The sequence below is a fragment of the Neofelis nebulosa genome, chromosome 13 (genome assembly GCF_028018385.1).
Source record: "Neofelis nebulosa isolate mNeoNeb1 chromosome 13, mNeoNeb1.pri, whole genome shotgun sequence".
Taxonomy (NCBI): domain Eukaryota; kingdom Metazoa; phylum Chordata; class Mammalia; order Carnivora; family Felidae; genus Neofelis; species Neofelis nebulosa.
Genome location: NC_080794.1, coordinates 67,998,673 through 68,023,201, shown reverse-complemented (window position 1 = coordinate 68,023,201; position 24,529 = coordinate 67,998,673). Strand labels below are relative to the sequence as shown.

At 40.8% G+C, this 24,529-nt stretch overlaps 1 protein-coding gene across 3 annotated transcripts in view; it reads right to left on the bottom strand.

Annotated features, from left to right (window-relative positions):
* The window catches only part of SORCS3 (sortilin related VPS10 domain containing receptor 3), a 596,149-nt gene that overhangs the window by 14,317 nt on the left and 557,303 nt on the right, over positions 1-24,529 (bottom strand). For all 3 annotated transcript variants that reach the window (XM_058697711.1, XM_058697712.1, XM_058697710.1), the window contains 6 exons: positions 24,307-24,420; positions 20,938-21,109; positions 18,438-18,624; positions 12,640-12,773; positions 3,660-3,783; positions 1,944-2,056 (listed from right to left, as the gene is read on the bottom strand). In XM_058697711.1, coding sequence (XP_058553694.1) covers positions 1,944-2,056; positions 3,660-3,783; positions 12,640-12,773; positions 18,438-18,624; positions 20,938-21,109; positions 24,307-24,420 — 844 coding nt within the window. The remainder of the gene's footprint in view (positions 1-1,943; positions 2,057-3,659; positions 3,784-12,639; positions 12,774-18,437; positions 18,625-20,937; positions 21,110-24,306; positions 24,421-24,529) is intronic.

Sequence of the window (24,529 nt, the reverse complement as noted above, 5' to 3'; positions counted from 1 at the left end):
GTATTATTATTACAATTACCAAGTCATTTATTAAAAAGTTAGTATGTTTTTAATAAACACAATCATATAAAATACAACAGAATTGTGGATGTTACTGTGAATAGGCACACAAGATTAGGGGCATTTTCATCCCTTTCTATGAAAAATGTTTTTGTAAAAAGATTTCAAATGAAGATCATCTGGTAGACAACTCCCCATAGAAATGCTCTCTTAAATCACTCTCTTTTCTTCCTCCTCCTCTTCCTCCTCTTCCTTCTCCTCCCCCTCCTCCCCCTCCCCCTCCTCCTCCTCCTCGTTCTTCTTCTTCTTCTTCTTCTTCTTCTTCTTCTTCTTCTTCTGGCTCCTTCTTCTGGCTCCTTCTCCAGGTCCTTCCCTAGATTGTCCTCCTCTGCCTTGGGGAGCATTGGCATTCATGTCTGCCCTGCATCCCAGTCACCTGGGGGGCCTAATCACCTCCACAGTCACTGCTCCACATTTCTGCCTTCAGGGGGAACATGCACTTGACCTTCAGATCCATAGTTTCAACTCCCCTTGTTATCTCACCCAACTGCTCGTCATGTGCTCCAAACTCACATACAAGATCATACTATTACCATTCCTCAAGCATGTTTCTCCTACATGGCCTAAGGGCAAGGCCATCACCCCTCTCCTCTTGGAATCAAAAAGCTTCTCTCTCCCTCTCATTCACACTATATTCTATTAGTCATCAATTCTACTGTTCAACTTCCTAACTGGCTTTTGAATCTTTCCTCTTCAAGATCTTGTTATCTCTGGTCTAGAGAACTATAGCACTCTTTTAACTGGTCATCTTTTGTGAAATTTATTCCCTACCTTATTCACTTCCTACCTCAGCAGCCCAACCTCTGCACTGTTACCAAAATGAGGGTCTGAATATAAATGAATCTATTCTCAGTATTTTTTGCTTAAATAAGAAAATCCAGTTCCCACTGCCTACCAGATGTATGTCAGACCCCTTTTAGCTTCTGTGATGCTTCACAAGCTGCCCTAACCATTCTAGCTCAAGTCTAGTCATACTTGCCTTAGAACCTATAGACTGGCTACACTAAACTCTGTCATTTCCCCAATACGCTCCACTCTTTCAATAGTCCATGGCCTGCACATACTGTTCATTCTACCTGAAAGACACCACAAACTCTGTTAACCATTATGTGCTCTTTAAAACAGAGTTCAAGTATTCCCTGCAAAGACCATCCTAATAGCTCACAAGTATTTATCAAATCACAAATAATGTGCTAATCCTGCATTTGTCTGGGTAGAGTGAATCCTACTTTTCGTCATGCTCTTTTGTAATGCTGACCATGCCTCTGCCATAGAACTAATCATGTTAGACTTATCTCTGCATTTGAAAACCCAGGTTGTATTCATCATTATGTTCTGGTGCCTAATTCTGAGAAAAGGGTTAACAGAACACTTTCAAAGCTCTCTAAGGCCAGTATGACCTTGGGTTAACTCTAGAACTCTATTACCCTGAAGGTATGTTCTTTATTCTGGCTTGTAGCCTTCTGATTGTCACGTATAGCCAATGGTAGTCTTGTGAGTCCAAATATGTGGTTAAGAAACCCCTTTGGTGGGCAAAGAACAAGCCTAGTGAATGATAATATCTGTATAGATTCAATGAGTGCCCCCGTCCATTAGTTCATTAAAGGGGTCAAGCTCTTGTCTTAGAAAAATTTGGTATACAGACAGGGCCAATTCCCATCCTCAAACACTGGTTCCCATCTCTCTCTCTGTGTCTCTCCTCCACTGTCCCCACTTCCCTCCATCCTTGCTTTACCCTCCTCATTCTTGTCTCTCTTTTTACAGAGAATTCTCATATAACTGTAGAATGGTGGTTTTAACCCATGAAAATTTATTCTAGACCAGACACTCTGTTTTTTTTTTCCTTATACACTAACACGTAAGCAAAGATAAAACCAACTTACTTTAACCAGAGCTCTCTTGATGACATTGCCAATATCTTGCCTCCACTCAGGAATGTCAGGGTTGTGGTAATCCAGGTTTGGAGAGAAGGACAACAGTTGGGACTGGAAGTATTCTGCAAGGAGAGAGGGTGTGTGAGTGGGGCTGAGATAGGGGTGGTGGATTAGCAGATGGCATGATCACTGTGCTTTAGGGAAAGGGTCCAGTCTTCTACGTGGCCTCAACTAAAATTCCTTCTTACCAGTGTGTTTCTTGGCTTCTGAAAAGAAGGTGGAGCTTGGTGACTGGAAGTGGATTTGTGCTCCTACCAGGTAAGAGTTCCTAGCATCTTAACTGAAATGAAAGATAAATATGAAACTCCAGAAGAAGGAGGCATTTGTTACCGTTGGCGGTATCATGTAGAGCCAACGATAAAGTATTTACAACCTGTGCTTGTTTGAATGGAAACTTGTCACTTGCCCTCCCTCATTTCCTGTGACCTTCCTCCTAGAAACTGTCAGGGAATTAGATTGAAACCCTGTGTGTAGGGTGTGGGCCATGTTCAGTTTCTTGATTTGGCTGATGGATACAGAGGTCTGTTTATGTTGTGGTAAGTCATGAAACTAAACACTTATGATCTGTGTACTCTTCTGCATTAAATCTATACTTCAATAGAGGCACCTGGGTGGCTCTGTCAGTTGAGCATCTGACTCTTGATTTCATGATCAGGTCATGATCCCAGGATCATGGGATTGAGCCCTGTGTTGGGCTCTGTACTGGGTGTGAAGCCTGCTTGGAATTCTCTCTCCCTTCCTCTGCCCTTCTCCCTGGCTCACACTTGCTCTCTCTCTCTCTCTCTCTAAAATAAAAAATTTAAAAAAATGTACACTTCAATAACAATGTTTGCTTAAAAAAAGGCTTCCAGCTGCCTGATGAGAGAGCCAGAGTATCAAATTTGCAGAGATGTAGGAAAAGGCACCCACCTGAAGTGAGGCTGAAGAAATATGGTCTGAGTCAGAGGATCACATACCTTAGTACAACCTTTTAGAAAACCCCAGGTATAGTAGTAGTCTTTAGGTGCCTGGGGGAGGTTGTGTGGGATGGTGCTAGAAGAAAATGTGATTAAAATAAATTCAATAGCTAGGAATGGTTCTCCAGGATTGAGAACAGCATGGTAGCCCTATTTACCACACTTCTTTCTAGCTCTGCCCTCATATTCTTAGCCTTGTTTTTGAGCCTTTGCAGCCAAGGATGTTAGAATTTCCAATAATTGGTTATGTGTAGTTAATCTCAGTAACTTATCTATGAGTTCTGCAAGGTCAGGGGCCATGACTCCTCTTTTGAGATCACTGGTGCCCATGGCCACAAATGGTAGGTGATGCATACATGTTGTAGATACTTTAGCAGGACATCAGATCTAGATGCTTCTATGATAGTCTTTCTAGCTTGGTGTCCTTCCACTTATGATATGTCTTTGTCTAATGAGAACCCTGTCAGGATGTGATGCAGTTACTTCTAGGGGAGTAATAAGGGCTTTTCTATGCCATTCTGTGCCGGTTTCTCTTAACCTCAGTGTCTATTCAGGAACAAGGTAGAAAGTGTGTTTGGAAAACTTGTTGACCTACGTAATTTTTTCCCAGCCTGGGGAATTTCCAGAGCAGTCAGGGATTGCCATCAGGGTGAGCAGAGAGGATTGGTTGAGCAGGAGGGGGCATCACAGAACAATTTTTAGGGCTTACCATGAACAGCGATATCTTTTGTGTCCTGAATAAGGGCATTTCCAGCAGCCACCTGGACAGTGATGCTGTTGGTTCCCTCCGCCAGGAAGGTGAAGGAAATGCTGCTATCCAGGGTAATGAGGGGCTAAAAGACAAGAGTAGGAATACCCATTTAGTCCTCTGTGGGATATCAGATTTTCTTCCTTTCTTATAAATCTCAGACTGTCACAAATCTGCATAGTATTTGTGTATCCCCAAGGGATCCTCACTTGAAAAAGGGAAAAAGAAAATGACTTTTCATAGCTTCCAAAAACTGTGATTATAGCCTGTATCCAGGAAGAGTACTAATATCCTTGAAATGGACTGTAAGATGTAATCCTGAAAGATGAAGATAAGATTGGACACTCTGGATTTTGCACATCACTCTGGTCCTTCTCCAGGGGCCAAGTAGAAGCAACATTAGTAACATATTCCAGCTGGCTCTGGGAACAGATCATTTATTTCTCTTCTCCTCCAATATTCTGTGCCAACTGCATTTTCTCCTATATGCCACTGGACTATAAGACCTTTCAGGGAGGTGATCACACTTTATTTACTTCTGTATCCCCATCCTTCTGTATCTCCATCATTGGTACACCGCCCTCATATAGTAGAATATATATGTAAGTTGGATGCATGGTCAGATCACTGGCTTTTTGTTTTATTCTGTGTTTTCCATTGCCAGGCACTCCTAGCATTTTAAGTAGGCTGGAAAACATATAAACATACACATCTATGACCATTTTAGTTATTTTCTTCTTCTTTATTTTCATAACATATGGAGTTTCCCAAGGATAGAAACAGAATAATTATATTACTTTCCTGAGAATTAGGATCTTGATATAATTAGGTGCTTATCAAAGAGAAGAAATGAAGATCTTGAGGTTGAAGAGTCATTATTCAGTGGTCATCTTAAGCCTGTGCCTGTCCAAGTTCCTGTTGTTTATGAGATAAGACATAACAGGAGAAGGCTGCTGTAAGGCAGCTCTTAAAGAGAGGTCACAAACACAGATGAGCAGACTCCCTCTCCTCTCTGTATGTCAGGACAACAATGGGATGGAGACCAAGAATGTAGTCAGTTGGGGATGCATAGAGCAGCTCTTTAAGGGGGTGAGTGTGGGTCAGCACTTACACAGCACACGCAGGCACTCTAAACTAGACATGGCCTAGATATGTGTGTCAGAGCCCTGCAGAGGCTCAAAGATGCAGCTTTCAGGCAGTGTCTCTGCGGCAAGACTGGAATGCCTCTCTAGCTCACAATTTTCAAGTGGGCTTCTGAAACATAATTTGATTTCTTCTGCTTTAAAATTCTGGACTCAGACAGACTACCACTGCACCACAAGTATTATGCTAAGTAAAATAAGTCAGTCAGAGAATGACAAATAACATATGATTTCATTCATGTGTGGAATGTAAGAAACAAAACAAATGAGCACAGGGGGGACAAAAGAGAGAGGCATGCCAAGACACAGACTCTTAACTACAGAGAACCAATTGATGGTTTACCAGAAGGGAGGTGGTGGTGGGTTAAATAGGTGATGGGGATTAAGGAGTGCACTTGTTGTGATGGCAGCGAGTAACACACGGAGGTGTTGAGTCACTGTATTGTACAGTTGAAAGTAATATTACACTGTATGTTACCTAACTGGAATTTAAAATAACAATTTATTTAATTGTATGCTTGAAACTAATATTTTGCTGTATGTTAGTTAACTAGAATTTAAATTAAAACTTAAAAAATAAAATAATAAAATAGAATAGAATAGAATAAAATAAAATAAAATAATAAAGTATAAAATAAAATAAAAATAAAATTCTGTAATTCCATTATTTTATGGCCAGGCAGATAGGTGGAGTTGGGCAAGATTAGAGATATTGTCCTAAGCTTGTGACACACTTTCTTTTTTGTTTGCTACATGAAAGAAGTGAGTGTAGAAATAGATGATACACTCTTTCCTTTAACTAAGGACAGATCCCAGAGTTCAAGTATTAAGACTCAGCAACAATATACACAAAGGTACAGCCTTCTGAATAAAACAGTGAATCAGTTGCAAGTAGGTTCTGTGATGTATGTCAACTCCCATGGGCATATGGTTGGTGTTTAGTGTCCTGTGTTGAGAAGGAAGCTGAAGTCAAGTTGGGTTCAGTACACCAGTGTTGGCCATGACCATGGAATAACAATATGTACACCACAGAACTGCCATCTCTAGTGTAAGAAGAACAAAGATTTGAAACTCTGGCTTTATGAAATTAATGTTGTAATAAATTACCTTGGGCAAAGTTTGTCCCCATTATGGGCCTTCGTACTTTATCTGTTAAATGAAAGCTTTGGGTCAGAAGAGCTGTGAGAACTTATTCAACAATCAGAATACAGAGGATTGATGAATGGCTTTTGGCAAACTTTCTAGTCCCTACTGGTCAACCCATTCCATCTTATCTGTTAGAAGACTTTCAACTGCTTCATTACCTAGTCATATTTTTTGGACATACCCAACGGAATGGCTAAATTTTCTTTAAAAATGATAATATAAAACATTAATAACGATGCAGAGCCACTGGAACTCTCATACATTTTTTGGTGGGCTGTGAAATGACACAACAACTTAGAGAAAAGTTTAGTTTTATAAGAAACTGCAACAATTTTTCCAAAGTAATTGTACCATTTTCTGTTTTATGACTTAGCAATTTCAGTCCTGAGAATTTAGTCAAGAGAAAATAAAACATATGTCCACAAATAAACAAAAATGTTCATGGAAGCTTATTCATAATAGCCCCAAGATGGAAACATCCCAGGAACTCCCCGATAGGAAAATAATAAAAAAGCCATAGTGTATTCACACAATGAACATAATGGAAAAAAAATACTGGTATATACAACAGCCTGGATAAATCCCAAACCTATAAGAAAGAAACCTTACATAAAAGAATTCATATGGATGAAGTTCTAGAACAGGCAAATCTAACCTATGATGGAAAACAAAGCAGCAGTTGTTTTTGGGGACTGGGGGTGAGTATTGACTAAGAAAGGGAATGAGAGAACTTTTTGGAGTGATGGTAATACTATGTATTTCGACAGGAGTTTGGGTTACATGTGAATGTGTTTCTCAAAACCTAGAAAGTGCACACTTCAGATTTGTGCATTTCATTATTGATACATTTTACACTGTCATGGGGAAGCAAATACTGCACTCTAGTTAATGACTTGCAAGCTTAAGCATCGAGGACAAAGTATATTGGTGTCTAAATGTGAAATAAGTCAAAAATTAAGATTGATTGATGGATGGACAGAACAGAAAGAGAGACAGACAGGTGATAAAACAAGCATAGTAAATGTTAATGGTAGCTACAGCCGGCGGGTATATGGATGTTCACTGTAAAATTATTTCAACTTTAGTGTATATTTGAAGTTTTCCATAATAAGATGTTGGGAGAGAAAACATGAAAGGAACAGTCAATATGATTTTACTTTTCCTGATTCCATGAATGACTCTCTGGTCGTGGCTATATTCTATTGTCCTCCATCTTGGTTCTCTACCCTCAGCTATCATCTTCCCACCTCTCATCACCAGGCATTTTTCTACGTTAACAGTGTTCTCTTCATGAAACGTTCACTACTTCCTTGTCATCTTCCTTAGCTGTCAGTGGTCTATTTGTGCCCCCTTCCTTTCTCTACACACTCCTGTAACCTTAGACTTGGGTAGCTGCAATCTGTCAGGCAAAGGCACCTCTTTTGAGAGTGGTGAAATTCCTCTCGTCCCTGAATATTTGATCTTCTCTCCATCTGGCTGTTTCCCTAGGAGATCCAGGGGCCAAACAAGGGTGCAGGGCTGCAGGACAAAGGGAATGCCATCTGTGGTGGGAGAGAGTGTGCTATCCTACCAGCCAGTCAGGGCTCTGAGTCACAGCAAATAGTGCTGAATGGGAACACTTGGTCCCCAGATGGCAGACCACAAGCTTCCATACTAGGGAAGAGGCAGGAGCTAATTTTGTTTTCCAAATTGCTTTTGTTTTTCATCAGTTGATATGGCATCATGGCTGATTTCACCTTCCTTGCAAACCTGGAACACTCAACAGGATTCCTGAATTCTTTGTTGGCTACCGATATCTAGTGCGCAATGCTAAATTAAATCAAGTATTTTAAGGTTCATTTACTAAATCTATTAGGCAAGCAGACACATTTATTAAGCCAGACCTCTGTTAATCCCAGCAAATTGGGCTTTCAGAGCCCTACAAATCTAACAGGCAGCCGATTGACTTCTCTATCTCTGTGCCTTGTCCAAGCTGCAGTGGCAGCCCACAGTGAGACCCTTTGGAATAATACCTCATTCCTGCCTGGGTTGTGGGATACATCCCTGCCCACAGAGAATCCCTCATGTGTGACAGGTCACATATTATCCACTGAGCCCAGAAAGATATTGACAAAACTCTGAGTGACTATTTAGTTATGACATTTCCACTTGACTAATGGAACAAGGAGCTTCAGGGAAACCTTTGGATGCAGCCTATACCAGTTTCCTAGACACTGTAAGTCAAGTTAATATTGAACATAATAAAACCTCTACAATTTAAATATATACTTTTATAAAAGCTACCATTCCCAAATTGGAAAGACTATGCATTGACTATGCCTGCCTTACTTAAAACCTTCAGCAGATTATATAGCTACATGTAAAATGTGTTCATCATATGAAGCTGAAAAGGTAGAATACATAATTGAGGATATACTGTGATTAGACCTATGTAAAAAAAACCCCTAAAATATACACAAAGACCAGCAAAATAGCATCTATACAGGTGTTAGGACTAAGGAATTAATGTGAAAATTCATAGGGGAAAAAATTCACTCAAACATACAACACACACACAAACACATCAAAAGCTCATCAAAAGTATCACTGTCCATGAATCTGATTCTATCTTCTGTCATCCTATCATAAATCTGAATTTCTATGACAAAAAACAAAAAACAAAAAAAACATCCATTTGTGCCATTGAAAGCCACCTGTCACCTATCTTCCCTACCTTTCAGTGTCTTGTCTCTGTTTTGTCTGAATCAGTCTACACAGAATACAACCATTCCTTACTTTTCCATACAAATCTCTTTCCCCTTCTCTGCCTCAATTCTGTTTCTTCAATGCCAGGTTAAGACCAACTTCATATGTGACTCACTCCATGACCAACAAGGTGTACATCCATCACCACCTAGGCTGCTTGACTGGGCCAATAATATTACATCCCTACCACCTTCCCTTATAGTACCTATGCCTTCATATTCTCCAAAAGATCGCTTCTTAAAGATAACAAATGGAATTTACACAGATTTGTATTCCTCAAAACATCTAGCACAAAATATGGGCTCTTGAATAAGATCTATGGAGCTACTGATGCAATTTCACATCTCCTGTGATAGGTTTGTAGGTATATGAGACTATTGTTGGATTTGAGGAATGTTTATTCTCTTCTATTTACTTGTACATCACATGGGCTCGCCAATCATTGCATCTGTGTTCATCATGCCTTCTCATTTGAACTTTGATCTCCTTGAAGGTAGGGACAATGTTGTATGTGTTCCTCTATTCCTGACACCACCGAGTGAAGAGCTAGGTATAAAGGCAGGGGTGAACTGATTCTTGATTTAATTTGACCATCTGGGTATACTTGCATAATTCACTCAGTCACAACTCTCTCTCTCTCTCTCTCTCTCTCTCTCACACACACACACCCATAAAACATTACTTTACAAGGTTATTAGCCTAAGTGTTTTCTCTGAAAAATGGGATAATTTTCTCCATCAGTAATGTTCTAATGATTAAATAAAATGATGTGTATCAACAGCCTCCTACAAAGCTGTAGTAGAAATAAATGCCTGAAATTAGTATTAGCTCCTGGGGCACCTGGGTGGCTCAGTCAGTTAAGTGTCCGACTTCAGCTTAGGCCATGATCTCATGGTTCATGAGTTTGAATCCCGCATCAGGCTCTGTGCTGACAGCTCAGAGCCTGAAGCATGCTTTGGATTCCGTGTCTCCCTCGTTCTCTGCCCTTCCCCTGCTCGTGCTCTGTCTCTCTCTCTCTCTCTCTCAAAAATAAACATTAAAAAAATTAGTATTATCTCTTTTTACAGATCAGTTTGCTAGTTAATGGGAACCAAATAGCACCAAGACAGAGCCCTCACCAAAACATTCAAAGACACTCATTAACTTGCCAGTCAAATATAATGCTCACTGGATCAATTGGGCGATGAGGCCCTCTTGATATGCTTCTGGTATGGTGCTAGCAAAAACAAAACAAAACAAAACAAAACAAAACTGAAAATATATCTCTTTCACCTGGACCAAATAACCATTCTTAGATGGGGGAGAGAAATCTAGGAAACCAAATCACATACACCATTGAAATGTAGATGCCGTTGATGCAAATGACAAGCACCACCCTGACTGATATTTTCAAGGGCTATTAGATATATTCTAAGTACATCTAAGTTACTAATATTAATTATTACCGGTTACTACTTGTTCACTATTAGTTACTAATAGTTACTACTATTATTACTCTGATGTTACAAAGACCAAAACTGAGGTTCAGAGAAATTGCATGATTGACTATACACATACAGCCAAGAAGAATCTGATTCTGGACTGCAACCCAGATTTATTATTTTAAAACTGCTCAATTCTGGGCATTTGTGAAGCACTTCATGCTCAAGCTTATAGGTGGAAATTCCTAACCAAAGAAGACCTCAGATTACCACCAACCCAAACCAAAACAAAACTGTAATGCCATTCTGTAATTTAAAATTTCCCTTCTCCTAATATGGCATAATATAGATTAGCTAGATGTATATTTCATATAATAACTCAGTGATGTCTGTGGGTTAGATATTAGTATCCTTGCTCTACAGAGAGAAAAAGCACTGATATTTAGATCGGGCGATTTGTTTAAGCAAACAAAGATAATCATTAGAGAAACAGAAACCTGACTCCCCAGTCACTTTGCCCACTTCTGTGTTTATTTACCAAAATTTAAGAAACTAGATTAAGTAACTGCATTAAGTAGATTAGATAAACTACTAGTCTAGATTAACTAGACTAGATTAAGTAACTAGTAAAAGCCTTAGAATTCAGGTCTTAGAATACTCAAAGGAAAAAAAAACATATTCAAAGGGGAAAAATGGTGCTGTAGAGAAACACTGTGTCTCCAGCTCCTTGTGGGCTGCTGAGTAAATCACTGTGTTGACAACTGCGAAGAACTTCTCTCCTTGAGCACAGCAGCCTCAGTAAAGATCACCTGGTAAATGAACACTAACAGCAAAGAATTCCCTGGCCTGACAGCCAAAAGTTCTCAGCAGATAAAGGCACTTAAAATCCTCTGTTTCTAATTTTCTCCTCCCAAATGATTCTCTTTCCTCTTTCACTATATATGCCTGCTGGTGATTGAAGAAAGATTTTAGGGTCTGTAACCTCTAGAAGACAAACAGAGCGATGCAGCCAATGCATCCTGAGACTGGGGTGGTGCATGGTAGATGGGAGTTAGGAGACCTGGCTCCACAATTAACCAGATGTTTGACCTTGGGATGCTCATCTCACGCAGGGAACTTCACTTCTCTAATGTACCAAATGGGGATCTTAATAACTAACTTCTGTATCTCTTGTTCTGGTGAATAATCTTTCCAGAAATGCAAAAGCATCACAACCTATATTAAGAAACTGACTTGAAAGTATACAGCATGAACAATGCAAACAGAAAAGGGTCCCTTGGGTCCATAAGTCTGTCTTTTATCAACCCATCCTAACTCCAAGTTTTTATAAAAAGCATCCATTTAGTGAGTACCTAGCATGTACTAGGGAGATACATAGCATCTTATTTAATTTTCACAACAATTAAGATGACATAGGCATTATTCTCTCCAATTTGCACTGACTGAATTAAATTTTAGGTCAAGTGACCTCATCAAGCTCACACAGCTGGCACTGTCACTGTGACTCCAAGGTCCATGTTTTCATCACAATGTCATGCCGCCTCCCTAAAAAAGAGCAGGGTGAATCATCTCCCACTCTTACCATGCAGGGACTGAAGTTCTTTTTGGTCATCTCGAAACAAACAAAGCCATCATTGTTCATTTCTTTTTTAAAGGAATTACTACATAGAACTGAATATTTGCTTCCCCTTTCTTGAGATATCCAGCATTTCCAAGTGTGATATGATATCTTTCTTACTTTTTAAAAATGAAAGGTCTAAGATGGTTAATGCCAATCACATCAAGAATGACCAAGCAAAATGTAGACAAAATCAGGAATGGAGAAAAACATGAAGCCCTTACATTTAGAGACCCTCAGCCTAACTGCTCCCAGCTCCTATTATACAAGTGTAGTCACTGTTGACACAAGTATCACTGTCACCAGTTGCAGGGAGTAGGGAGGATGTGCCAAGTTCAGAGTTTAGCCCTCTTAGTCCCCTTCTTAGAGGCTTGGCAGCATCAGTCTAAAAAAGAACCTAAAGAAAACCCTGGGCTTCTAAGAACATCTAGTAGGTCTTGGAGAAGGGTTCTTTACATGCATTATTTGATTTGATTTTCACATCTCTGTATTTAGAGATATAATTCACATTTCCAGATGGAATCACGGGATCTCAGAGATGCTAAGTGGCTTCCTTTACATAGCTAGTGAGTGGAGAGCCCAGGATTAAAAAAAAATAGAGCAAATGAAGTTTTAGAAATACTGATTATGGAAGTAGGTTTGTATAGCTTCTCAGAGTACTCTTTCTTCCTCAGGATTGTTTGAACTTTCCCTACTATAATAATGAATCTGGTATAGAGACGTATGTGATATTCAATTATGTGGATTCACAGATTCAGGAAGTACTCCCTATTGCCCACATCTCTGATGTCCCCAACGTCAACATGGACGCTGGTAGATAGAAGAATTCAGCACAGATCTACTCAGACATGGATCAGAAAGGGCCGAACCTTTGTGCTATTGCCAAACCACCAGAAATAGGTGAGGGTCCCCAGTTGACTGGGCCACACAACCGCACTGATGTTGACCTCCTTATTTCTTATAGCAACAAATGGAACTCGGAGATGAACATGCTCCACGGGACCTGTGGGAACAAGGAAAACAACATGAGTGTTTATATCCTGGGAATAAACGAACTTCATCGCACTCCCAGATTCTTAATCTTAACCCCTATTACCATAAACTATAGTAAAACAAGGATCACAAACTCACAAATGTTGAGATGTGGGTGTGTGCTTGAAATAAAGCACCTTGTATAAAAGGGAACATAAATCAGACTTCAGACTTTTTGAATGACATCCGAAATACATTTACATCTGATGTGCCTAACCATGAATACTTATGAACCTCCAATCCAAGGACAAAGCCAGTTTATTAGACACTTAGCCAATAAATAGGAAGATAAACAGCAGTCTCTTTCATTTCTGACAATTAGCCTGTATTGTCATGTGGGGTCAGCGCATCATATGGAGGGCTCTTCCATTATCCTTGATTGTTAATTGGTTCCATCCTCTTCAACAATCCGCCATTATGCCCATCATCTGCAATACTCAGTGGGCGTCATTCAGAAGCTGGCAAGGCCGTTTTACAAAAAGGAAAATGTGTATCTCCCTAAATCAAAGGAGAAACAAATTCCAGATTCCCAAATAATAAAAAAGCTGCTTGCAAAAAGGTGAGCAAATTTCTCTTTTTTTCCTGCAGAAAATTGATATAAACAGCAAGTCAGAGAAAATATATGAACACATCCTACTCACAATAAATGAGGATTTTAATTTAATTCATTTCCAAAATAAAATGAGAAGAGGAAAAGCTGCTGGAAAACATTAACAGGTCAGTGTTGCACTGTGAGGTGGATATGTTATCTTTTTTAACTCTGTGGGGTTTTCCTCTCCCCCCCACTTCCACTCCTTCCTCTTTTCCTTTCCTTTTTCTTTCTTTTCCTTCCTTCCCTTTACCTCCTTTCCCTTCTTTATATCCTTGCTACTTAACCAAACCCAATTAAAGTATTCCATTATCTGTTCACACTATGCTAGCACAAATATTCCTGGTTTCCATCGCGATAGTGTCAAGAATAACTAAAAGTCAAGACTGCAGTCCCCACATCTTTTTAGTTGGGGGCCTTGAGTTCTTCTCATAGGTGGGACAATTTTCAGGCCACTCAACCTTCACTATTTACATCTTGGGTTATTTTGGAGGCAGCTCGGTTTAAAGGGAAGAAAACAGATGGCTTCTTCTCATTTCTGGTCTGGTTTAAATGTAGCTGTATGATCTTTTCCTCTTTCTTACAGAGCCTTGACCTTACACAGTCCCTTACCATTACACCGTCCCGCATCTTCCTTAGAGGAATAAGAACATGTGAATGTGATATCTGGATGTGAAAAGTACCATCCCGTTAATTCTGGGTGGGGACTATTTCTACCGCCACTATCGCTGTCTCTGTGTACCATTGCATAGAAGTCCCTCTAAGACAGCAGAAGTTCTTCTGAGTCTCACTGGGCATCGCCGGTATTGTAGGTAGATTTATGCTGAGGGAGAAGGTGTTTGGGTAAAGACAAATGCTGAAAGGAGGAGAGCAGTCAGGCCTGCCTGCCACTGTCCATGCTGTACTTTCCTAAACAGTCAACACGTGTTCGAGGACCTGCGTATCTACAGCTTGAAACTACTCATTGATTACAGCTCTCTGACCTGACCACAGACATACAACCCTCAAGGTTTCTTCCAGCAAATAGTCTCTTCTAGCAAATAATTTCAACCTTGTCACTTCAAGTACACATTTGGCTAAAGGTTTAACTATTTTCCTTAAAATTTTTTTTAAATGTTTATTTATTTTTGAGAGAGAGAGAGAGAGAGCACGAGCAGAGAAAGAGGGAGACAGAGAATCTGAAGAAGGCTCCATGCTCTGAGCTGTCAGCACAGAGTCCGACATGGGGCTCGAACTCACAAACCACGAGATCATGACCTGAGCTGAAGCTGGATGCTTAACTGACTGAACCAGGCACCCCCGAAGGTTTAACTATTTTCAATAAGAAATTCTGCTCAATTATTTTTGTATGGTTTAATTGTTGGTGAAAATACAAATACCCACAAGTTATGAGAAAGCACTGGCTACTTTTGTGACTTAATTACTCATTTTTAGGACCTTATATGATTTACCTTTCTTTGTTGTTTGTGTTTAACTGATTCATGGGGAGGAGAATGAGACAGTGGGAAGGAGCCCCCAGCCAGCCATGTCCTAGGAGGGAGATGAGAACTCTGTGTTTACAATAACACCCCAGAGTCTTTCTCTGTGCCCAGATACAGAGCTCATTCCTCCCCTGCTGGGAAAGGGACCATTTACCCTTAAAGTCAATTCTCCTGTTATATCCCTCCCTCATAATGCAGGAAGCTTATTCCCCTGGCCAGCTCATCAGAATCCCAGGTCTTTCCACAGTTAAGTGATGATACTGCTAATGGCTTGTGGCCCTGGCACTTCTTCTCAGCTTTCTGTCACTCAAGGGCCTTGGCCCAGCTACACACTGTCAGGTACTTTGATGCCCAAAAAGATAAAAGGAGATATTCTTCTCCCTAAACTCATTGCAAACAAAGGGATACAGTTTCCATGAATTGGCACACCATCAAACATAATCACATTTTTTTCCAAATTCAAGACAAGCATGTTTGGGTAAACAGAATTTCAAGGAACAACAACACATAATAGTTTTTTTTTAATGTTTATTTATTTTTGAGAGGGAGAGAGAGAGAGAGAGAGAGAGAGAGAGAGAGAGAGAGAGAGAGAGGCTGAGAGAGAGAGGGAGACACAGAATCCAAAGCAGGCTCCGGGCTCCAAGCTGTCAGCACAGAGCCCGATGCGGGGCTCAAACTCGCAAACCGTGAGATCATGACCTGAGCCGAAGTCGGATGTTTAACCGACTGAGCCACCCAGGCACCCCAACATGTAATAGCTTTGTAGGGCAAAGAACCTGAACCAGATGCTCTGGGCTTCAACCTAGGGATATACCAGTGACCAGAGAGAAGAGAGAGGAAGGATTCAGGAGGGAACACAGCCAACTCATAAAATCCTCACCGTCAAACAGTGCTCTTTTTGATAAAAATCTAATAATTTGTGCGAGATTGGTTATTATGGGTGGCTAACAACTACTTTTGTTAGCTAATGGCCCAAGGTGAGGCCAAGAGCAGTTTCCACTATAATAACTGTCTGGTAAATGCAGCCATGATTGATTTGGAGGGAATTACGAGCATGATAAAAGTTTCAAGGAACATTTCCTCCTTCATGCACATAACCCACAGTATAAATCAGTTCCTTGCTGTTGTGATTTTTGCCACTAAGATACACTGGTCTTTGCACCCTTCGGGTAAGGTCCACTATTGTTAGAATTAGGAATATGGGTGGGAGAGAGGAAAGTAAATTTTCCCTCTTTGTCTTCATTTTTAAATGCAGCAGAAGTGTCAGGCAGAAAGTTAGTAGGTAGTACTTAGTAATTACTATAACAGGTAACATTCATCATGTGCCAAGCTGGGTGGTTAAGTGGCATTTTGCATACTGTGCAGAAAAATGTTAACATAGACCTGAAATTGCCATCCTTGGAAAGACTTGTGTGCAAGATTGGCTCTTGATAACATCTGGAAACTTGGCTTTGAGAGTATTTCCACTCAACAGTTAACTGCTAAGAGTGGTTCACTATGTCTAGATAGTTTATGCCAACAATATGGTTTATGCTGAGAATGTATTTTCCTTAGGGTGTCTGGAATTCTGGCATACACTAGGCAGGAGATGCTTACCTGACCAGTCCTTCCCAAAAAATCATGGGTACTGAATTTCTAAGCAGCTTCTCTGGTAAAGAGCCCTTCTCATGTGCTTCTAGAACTCCTTGCTGGAGGAATTACCCATGTTGGGTGGCACCATGATAGGGGCTGACTCTTTGGAGATCACGACTGGCTTCCTCCAGATTTTGCCCTCTGGCCCTTTTCCTTTGCTCATCTTATTTTGTCACCTTTCACTGTAATAAATCACAGTCTTGAGTATGACAATATGTTGAGTCCTGTGAGTCCTTTTAGTGAATCAACAAACCCAAGGGGGTGGTCCTGGGGACCCGTGAACCATATTCATAATCCAATTTGATTCTCATAGCTTCCCTATAACCTAACTATTAAAGATGAGCAATCAGAAGTTTGTAGAGTAAGAAAGTTGATCAGTATTAGATGTTTAACAAAGGGATATAATCAGATTTCAAACAGAGGTCCCTTTGTTCTAAACCCTGACTCACGAACACCCTGCATGCCACCTACCTGGGTTTTGGATCTGGTGCTTCTGGCACAGAATGAGGATAATTGGTGTAGTATGGTTATTACCACTAGGGCTATTGATGGCCCATTTCTAGCAGCACCTGCCCTCACCCACCAGAATGTAAAGTCTTCAAGACTCAGGCTATATCTGTATTGTTACTTCCGCGGTGCCTTGCTGAATGCCTTACATATATTCAGATCCAACAAACATTTGTTGAATAAATTAGTAAATAATCGGGTGTTTTATTTACAGTTCCTATTTGTTACAAGAGCCATGTGAGGCAAAGTACCAGTTAGAATTAAGCCATTTTGAAATTGGAGTTCAGAAGATCCAGAGAAGAAATAATTTATCTTGTGGCCAAGTATCCTGGCATCTTTAGCGATGTAACTGATCTATCATCCAGGTGTCCCCCAGTGCTCTTCCCCTATCACTGGTGGCCCTTGTGCTACCACTATGATTAAAATGCTAGATGACTAGATAGCTTACTGTTTTCCAGAAACCTTTTAAATGTAGGCAGCTTATAAAGTGGAGTTTACATCATCACTGAGGTGGAGATACTTCTTGCATTTACCTAGACTCTTTGGGGACATATAATTTTTACCATATATAGCATATTACTCCCCAAACATCATGGGGTATATAAATTAGAACCACAGAATTCCTTAGGCCCATGAGTATCACTGAGAAAGGCATAGGAAATCAATACCAGCCCCATAACATGTCTTGACCCAACATGCTAAAATCATAATATTTAAGTTTCATTTTACGTGAATTAAGTCCCAGGATAGCAAATACACAAAACGTATTCATTACACACAAAGTACTTTGGAATTTCAGCTGTTGTTTTGATTTGGGCCAAGCGACAGTCAATAGTAATGCAATATGTTCCAGGTCAACAAAAACATTTTGGAGAGTCCTTAGAATTGTTTACGATAGGAGTGAACTTACAGTAACCTTGGACATAAGAATTAGGTTCTTTTGTGTGCTCAGTTCTACATTTTCAAAAATCCGTACATGTTTCTTTAAACCTTCTTTGGTTCTTCCAACAGAGATTAGAAATTTACTTTGATTCGGGCTGCCTTCACTCATAGTAGCTTAGAAGTGACCATGTGGCCGTGAACCAGGTGAGCTTCCTCTTCCTATATTCTTAGGACTCTCCAAAGCAAAGTGAAATGACTTTCACCTGAATGTGTGTCTGCATGTGCATACGTCCATCAGGACGTAGTGGGACTGAAAAGGAGGGGCCAGTTGGTAATGCTATCCCCCAAACTTTCAAGATATTTAATCTACTTCGGTGTCAGAAAACTGAAACACAGATGAGCACACATCTCAGTCTCTCCACTTGGGCCATTACAAAAGGGTGGCAGTCATACCAAAGCTAGTCTCAGCTCTGCATCCCAGAAGTCTTGACACCAGTTGTCAATTGGGAGGAACATAAGAAAGGAGAAGGCTCATGCTACTTACAAACCACGTGCAGGAAGAGGACAGCTGTGTCTGAGCCCAGGTTGTTCTCTGCATAGGCCGTCACCTGGAAGATGCCCGCACTCTTGTACACGTGCTTGATGCCATCCTCGATGGGGCTGAAGTTAGCATAGGACACTGCAATCCCATCCCCAAAGTCAAGCTGGATGTTTGTCCTTTGGAGATCACCCTGCACGGGGGGAATAGCAGTGGGCCTGGGCTCACTCACATGTCCAGTCTGAGTCCTATTGGATGCTTGGTCCTGTGCCTTCTGCATCACCCTCTTGAGGACCTAGAGACTCTCTCAGGGCTGAAGCACCCTGCACACAACCATCAGACTCTTATATGATATCCACTGGGCATCATGGGGAGGTCCTATGGATCTGTTGTCCCCGTAAGCCCAAGCTCAGGGCAGCCTCTGACATGGGCCCAAGGGGACAAGGTAAAGCCTCTAGGGAGTTCTAGGCACACACATGCTTTAATATTCCTCTCCTGTGTCATAAGAATAACAGCAATAGTAGTAACAGCTAACTTACAAAGTTTCTTTTCAGTTCCAAGCAATTGATCTCCTCACAACTTTCTAATGCAGAAAGTATCACTTTCCCCATTTTATAAATGGGGACAAAAATAAATAAGTAGACCAAAGACTCACAGCTAGTAGTGGAAGAGACCAATTTTGAACCAAGCCAGTCTGGTTTCAACACTAATGCTCTCAACTACAATGCTAGAACTATATATAATTATTCCTATGTTTTAATATTTATTATTATGTTCCAAGCATTATGTTTATCACCTAACACATATTCTATACCACACCTTCAAAATAACTCTGTGAGGTAGGATGATTATTCCCAGGCTACACATGGATACTACATACCAGTTAAAATTACATCCGTGCTCTGCTGACCTTGGGTTTCCCTAAACCTGCCTAAGCCCCTCTTCCCTGAAGCCTTTTCCAATCATCCCAGCTCACAGATCCCTCTGTCTCTTGGAAGGCCAAGAGCCCCCTGGGAGACACCTAGAGGCATGATGCCATCAGTTCTGGTGAGGTCATCCGAACGCCCCAAGCCGATGCTCAGCTTCTTAAGAGTGGATACTGAAGCTCACCCTCCCTTGTTCTTCCTCCCACTATATTGGGTCAGCGCTTTGGATAAATGCAATTGAACCTGACCACAAAACAAGGATCCTCGATGAAAAAGAAGAATTGGATCTCTCTGTTTGCAAACATAGTTGATGAAATTTAAAAAAAGGATATACATCATTTTGGAATTATGAGCCAATCCTTCTGTCCAGTGAAGGTGCATTGATCACAGTTTCATGTTCCATCTCTTCCCCCATGGCAACCCAGATGTGAATGAAATATTGATAGGTGCTCCCTTGCCCCCTGCACAATGTTAACTACCCTTGGGTTTATGAATATAAATTGAAGTGGAAATGAACTAGAGGCAATTCAAATGGATAAGATCATGGCTCTTCACATCCATTCAGGAGAAGGTTTTTATAGTACTGGTCCTGGAAACTCCCTAGTGGAAATATGATAGTGACCTCCTCTGAATCTTAAAGTCCTTTAATTCAAGTGCCCAGTGTGGGCGAAGGCTGAAGAATCTGTCAACCCAGGATAAGGAACCTTCACCATCCTGTTCAGTATGGCCCAGACTTTAAAGGTTTCTAAAGTATTCACATTTGGGGGGGAAAAACAAAACAAAACAAAACAAAAAAAACCTCCAGGCCTGCTGTGGTCTCTTTCCAAGATCTGAAGAGCTCAAAGCAATTTGCATACACATTTAGAGGTCTTTGTAAATCAGGCAAGCTTTTTTGCCCCACCTCCTCAGCAAGGAGTGTCTGAAAAGCTCTCTGGTTTGGGAAAGGGATAAAGTAGTTCATGTAGGGAGCAAGAAGCGTAAGACAGAGCTGTTTCCACCCTGGAATGAATGGATGCAGGCTGATTTTACTGCCTTAATTGCAGAAGACACTAAAAAGTGAAATAATGGAGCAGCCAGTTGATGGAAAAGCAACTAATGTGACCTTCTTTATACATATATGTTTAAAAGATTGCAATAATCCTCCCCCACACTCACCCTCACTCTCAAGACTCTTTGAAAGCCTTGTGGGCTTTTTTTAATCAGGGGGTTAAGTATGAGGAAAAAAAGCAAAAGAGGCTCCTGGGAGCAACAGAAAAAATACGAATTCCCTTCTTCTGGCAAAGTTTAGAGCATATGGTCTTATGGTGATAAATATTCCTTCAACAAAGCAGGCCCTAAAGGGGAATCTCAAAGAACATATCCAGATCTGCATCTGCCCTGAGCCAAGTGGGTCTCCTGCAGCCCAGGTCTGTGCCAAGCGATGGAGGGAACAGGGTCCCTAAATGTCCAAGCCTTCTTTTATCCCTTCTGTCTTCTGACCATTGACTCTCGTACAGGCACCTGGGGGGATACATCCTCTTTCTTTTTTCCCTCCCTGGGAGCAGTGAGTTATGACCTCAAAGACCCAGGACAACACCTACCTCCTCCATGAGAATGATGAAGGTCGCATTATGCCCCTGCTCTGCTACTAGGCGCCCGTCGGTTGTCACCACATGCAGGCCTCGAGGGGCTTTTCCGGGACACATCTGGGCCTTGGCCGTGTACTTCTCCCTCAGCCCGTCCGTGCAGTTGTTAGATACAATTCTCCGGTACCTAAAGAGTATTGACAGCTGTTGGCAGTGTGGGGTGAGTGTGTGTGTGCATGTTAGAAAAGGATACCAGAAAGCTAGAGTGAGAGACGTTTTGCACAGCTGCTCCTAAACACTGAGTCTCAAAGAAGACAGCCCTTTAAGAAGCCAAACAAATGCTGAGGAACTGGTATCCCTCCATCTGAGGAAGAGCAGCTCTTTAAACATTATTATTGATCCTACCTGGTGAGCCACAGATCAGATCAGTGTCTAAACTAGCCAAGAAAAATCAATGTGTGACTCACATGCAAGAGGGAAGGAGGCTGACCCACTGGACGAGGGAAGTAAGAAAAGCAAGTGTTCCTTTCTGTGAGGGAGGAAGGGACTTGTTTGGAGTTATCTAAGGCCATCTCCAGTTTTCTCTGTACCAAAAACCATCTAGAAGATCAGACTTCTTTTTTTTTTAATATATGAAATTTATTGTCAAATTGGTTTCCATACAACACCCAGTGCTCATCCCAAAAGATGCCTTCTTCAATGCCCATCACCTAGAAGATCAGACTTCCAACTCTGATTCATCAGGAAGCCTCTTCCTGTCTTCCCTCGACCTGCAGGACATCATTCCATCCTTTAATACCTAATAGCCCTTGCTCTGAAGCCACGGGGCTCTTGCACAGCACATTTTCTCTCCTTACTAATATTTCACTTCCCACTCAACACAAATGCCAATTCCAAAGCACAAATTTGAAATGCCTGTTAAATCCTGCTGAGGAAAAATCAGCTCAGAGAAGAAGTGGGCATGGGGAAAACTCCTCACAAAGCAGTGTGGCCTTTCAGGACAAGAGCATCTTTGCACATAGTGATGCCATGTCATCTCACTTCATCAGTGATCCCAGCATATGAAGCCAAGAGCTTGTCCACAGTCCTGACCTGCACGGAAAATATTATTTCCACTATCTGTAAGACTGCATATAATCAACATTCTGGTAAAACCACAAAATATAAATGTGTCACCACCACCATCATTATATCATGTCTTCTTTCACCCTGTATGTCAGGAGTAATTAACCAAACCATCCATGCTGCCTTCTTCTGATTGCCTTTCAATTGAAAGCAGATGAGATACAATTCTTTATGAATAATATTGATCCTCCACTATACCTGATATTTCCCCCGGTCCTCTCTCCATCCGTCACCCCCCAAACACTGCTGAACTACTAGCCCTATCTCCACCCAAAGGTCTCAGGAGGATGTTAGGCAAATGCTGTGTGTAGTTACTGCCTCAGATAGAATTACAATATACCCCTTTGTAGATACATAATATTTTTTTAATTGCCAACTGAGCTCATAATGGTTCTTCAGATGTGCTGTCCAATATGCTAATCACTTTCTACCTGTGCCTACTGTGCACTTAAAATGTGGTTAGTCTTGCATGTTAAAATGATACTATTTTGGATATATTAGGTTACGTAAATTATCTTATTAAAATTAAGTTTTCATTTAAAATTATTTTTAATGTAGCTACTAGGAAATTTTAAATTATATATTATTATTCTTATATTATATTATATTATATTATATTATATTATGATTCTTTTGGTTCATATTATAATTCTTTTGGTCAGCACCAGTCTACATCATCAAACTTTTGTAATCAATTTATACTTTCTTGCTGACTTTTAATCATTTACAAGATATTTAATTTTTACTTATGGCAGATATTTTGGTGGGTACCATATCCTAATGCAAACTTGATATCATCTACTCTTTCTCTTAACCTCAACTGGCCAGCTGGTTGACCACCTATAATATAAGCCAACATTTAAGCAACACAGAGGTATGTGTACACAGTTGTAGTAAATCTTTTGGAAAAAATTGAATTATCTTTCCTTTTCAGCTTCCTAATTTATTTGGTTGGCTATTTGGGATTTTGGTATACCTAACTTGCTTTAAATTGGGTGTACATATACGTGTCACGTGATCATATGTGGTGTTGTGATGTAATTCTCTTCCAGTTCCGTCCAAGGTATGCTCTGGCTTGGGATTTGATGGCCTAGCTGATGACTTGTGCCTATCATATTCTTCTTTCTCAAACTTGATAGCACTGGGTTCTCTTCTACCATATCTCTGAAAGTTCATGCTTCTGGATCTGTATTTTGAATGGCTTAAATCCCTGAACTAGACACCCACAATAAAATCGCATCAAAAGTGCTTAAGCCCCAGCTCAGGACCCAGCAACAGCTCCCTAAGAACCAAGTATTTAACTAAAAGTTCTTGTCTTTCAGTAGCTCAGACCACTCAACACATCTCTTCCATCATTTTCTCCCATCACTTAGGTAGACTGTACCTTTTCAGTATTTTACAATCAGAGAAGGTAAAAGTACTGAGGTGGTGAGTAACTTGTGTGAGACGGTAGAGGACCCATTGGAAGAGTTGAGACTGGAGTCCAGAACACCTTAGTCCTCCGCTACTCAAAGTCCTAGGACCAGTAATGCCAATGATGCCCGGGAACTTCTTAGAAATGAAGAATCTCAGCCCCACCCTACATCTACCAAATCACAAGCTGCATTTTAACAAGATCACCAGGTGATCTACAACACATTAAAATTTGAAAAGTGCTATCTTAGACCCCCAATCCACTTGCCAAATCCGTTCTGCACCATGGAGGTAGCAAAAGACGGGAAGATAAGTCTTCAGGGAAATATTTTTTTTTCCCCACAAATCTGAGTAACTATAAGTGAGCAAAGAGAGAAACACAAACATAGTGTGACAATTAGACAAAGTATGCCTTGACCTTCTTATTCCAGGAGGTTCTAGAATGGGACCTGTAAATTTTCATTTTAAGTTGCCAGCATCACAGTCTAGGAGAGCTTCTGTTCGTCTATCACTAGAGAGCACTGTAATATCTGCATACCACTTGTGTTCATTTATTTCCTTAGGGACTCAAAAAATAAGGTGGCATCTCTTTCCAGCAAAGAAGACCCGACTGAAACAATAGCTATGGTCTGTCAGAGGCAAATGGAAAAAAGTATTGAAAGCTGGTAGATTTCTGATGTTCCCCCTAAAGCTACTCTCAGCTAAAGAAAGCCTCAGCTTTTCTCAGAAGCCACCTATAAACAAACTATCCATACTCTCTCTTGCTTCAGAAGAAATGCTACCTTTGACCCCAATCTAGGGAAACAGGAGACTAGTGAATAGAGTTCCTTCAGTTGTTTTACTTACCCAGTGCTGTTAAGGTAGCTTTGACCAAGGCTGCAGTCCTTTGATGGGGATGCTGGGTTGTACCAGAAAGCTGGGACACACTGGCTCTCTCCGTGTCTCTCATAGCCATAGTCACTGTCCAGAAAATGAATATTGCACACTAGTACAGATGGACAAATGCCAAAACACCCACAGACACACACAAAGACAAATACATCTCTACGGTCTTGCAAAAAGCTGCATT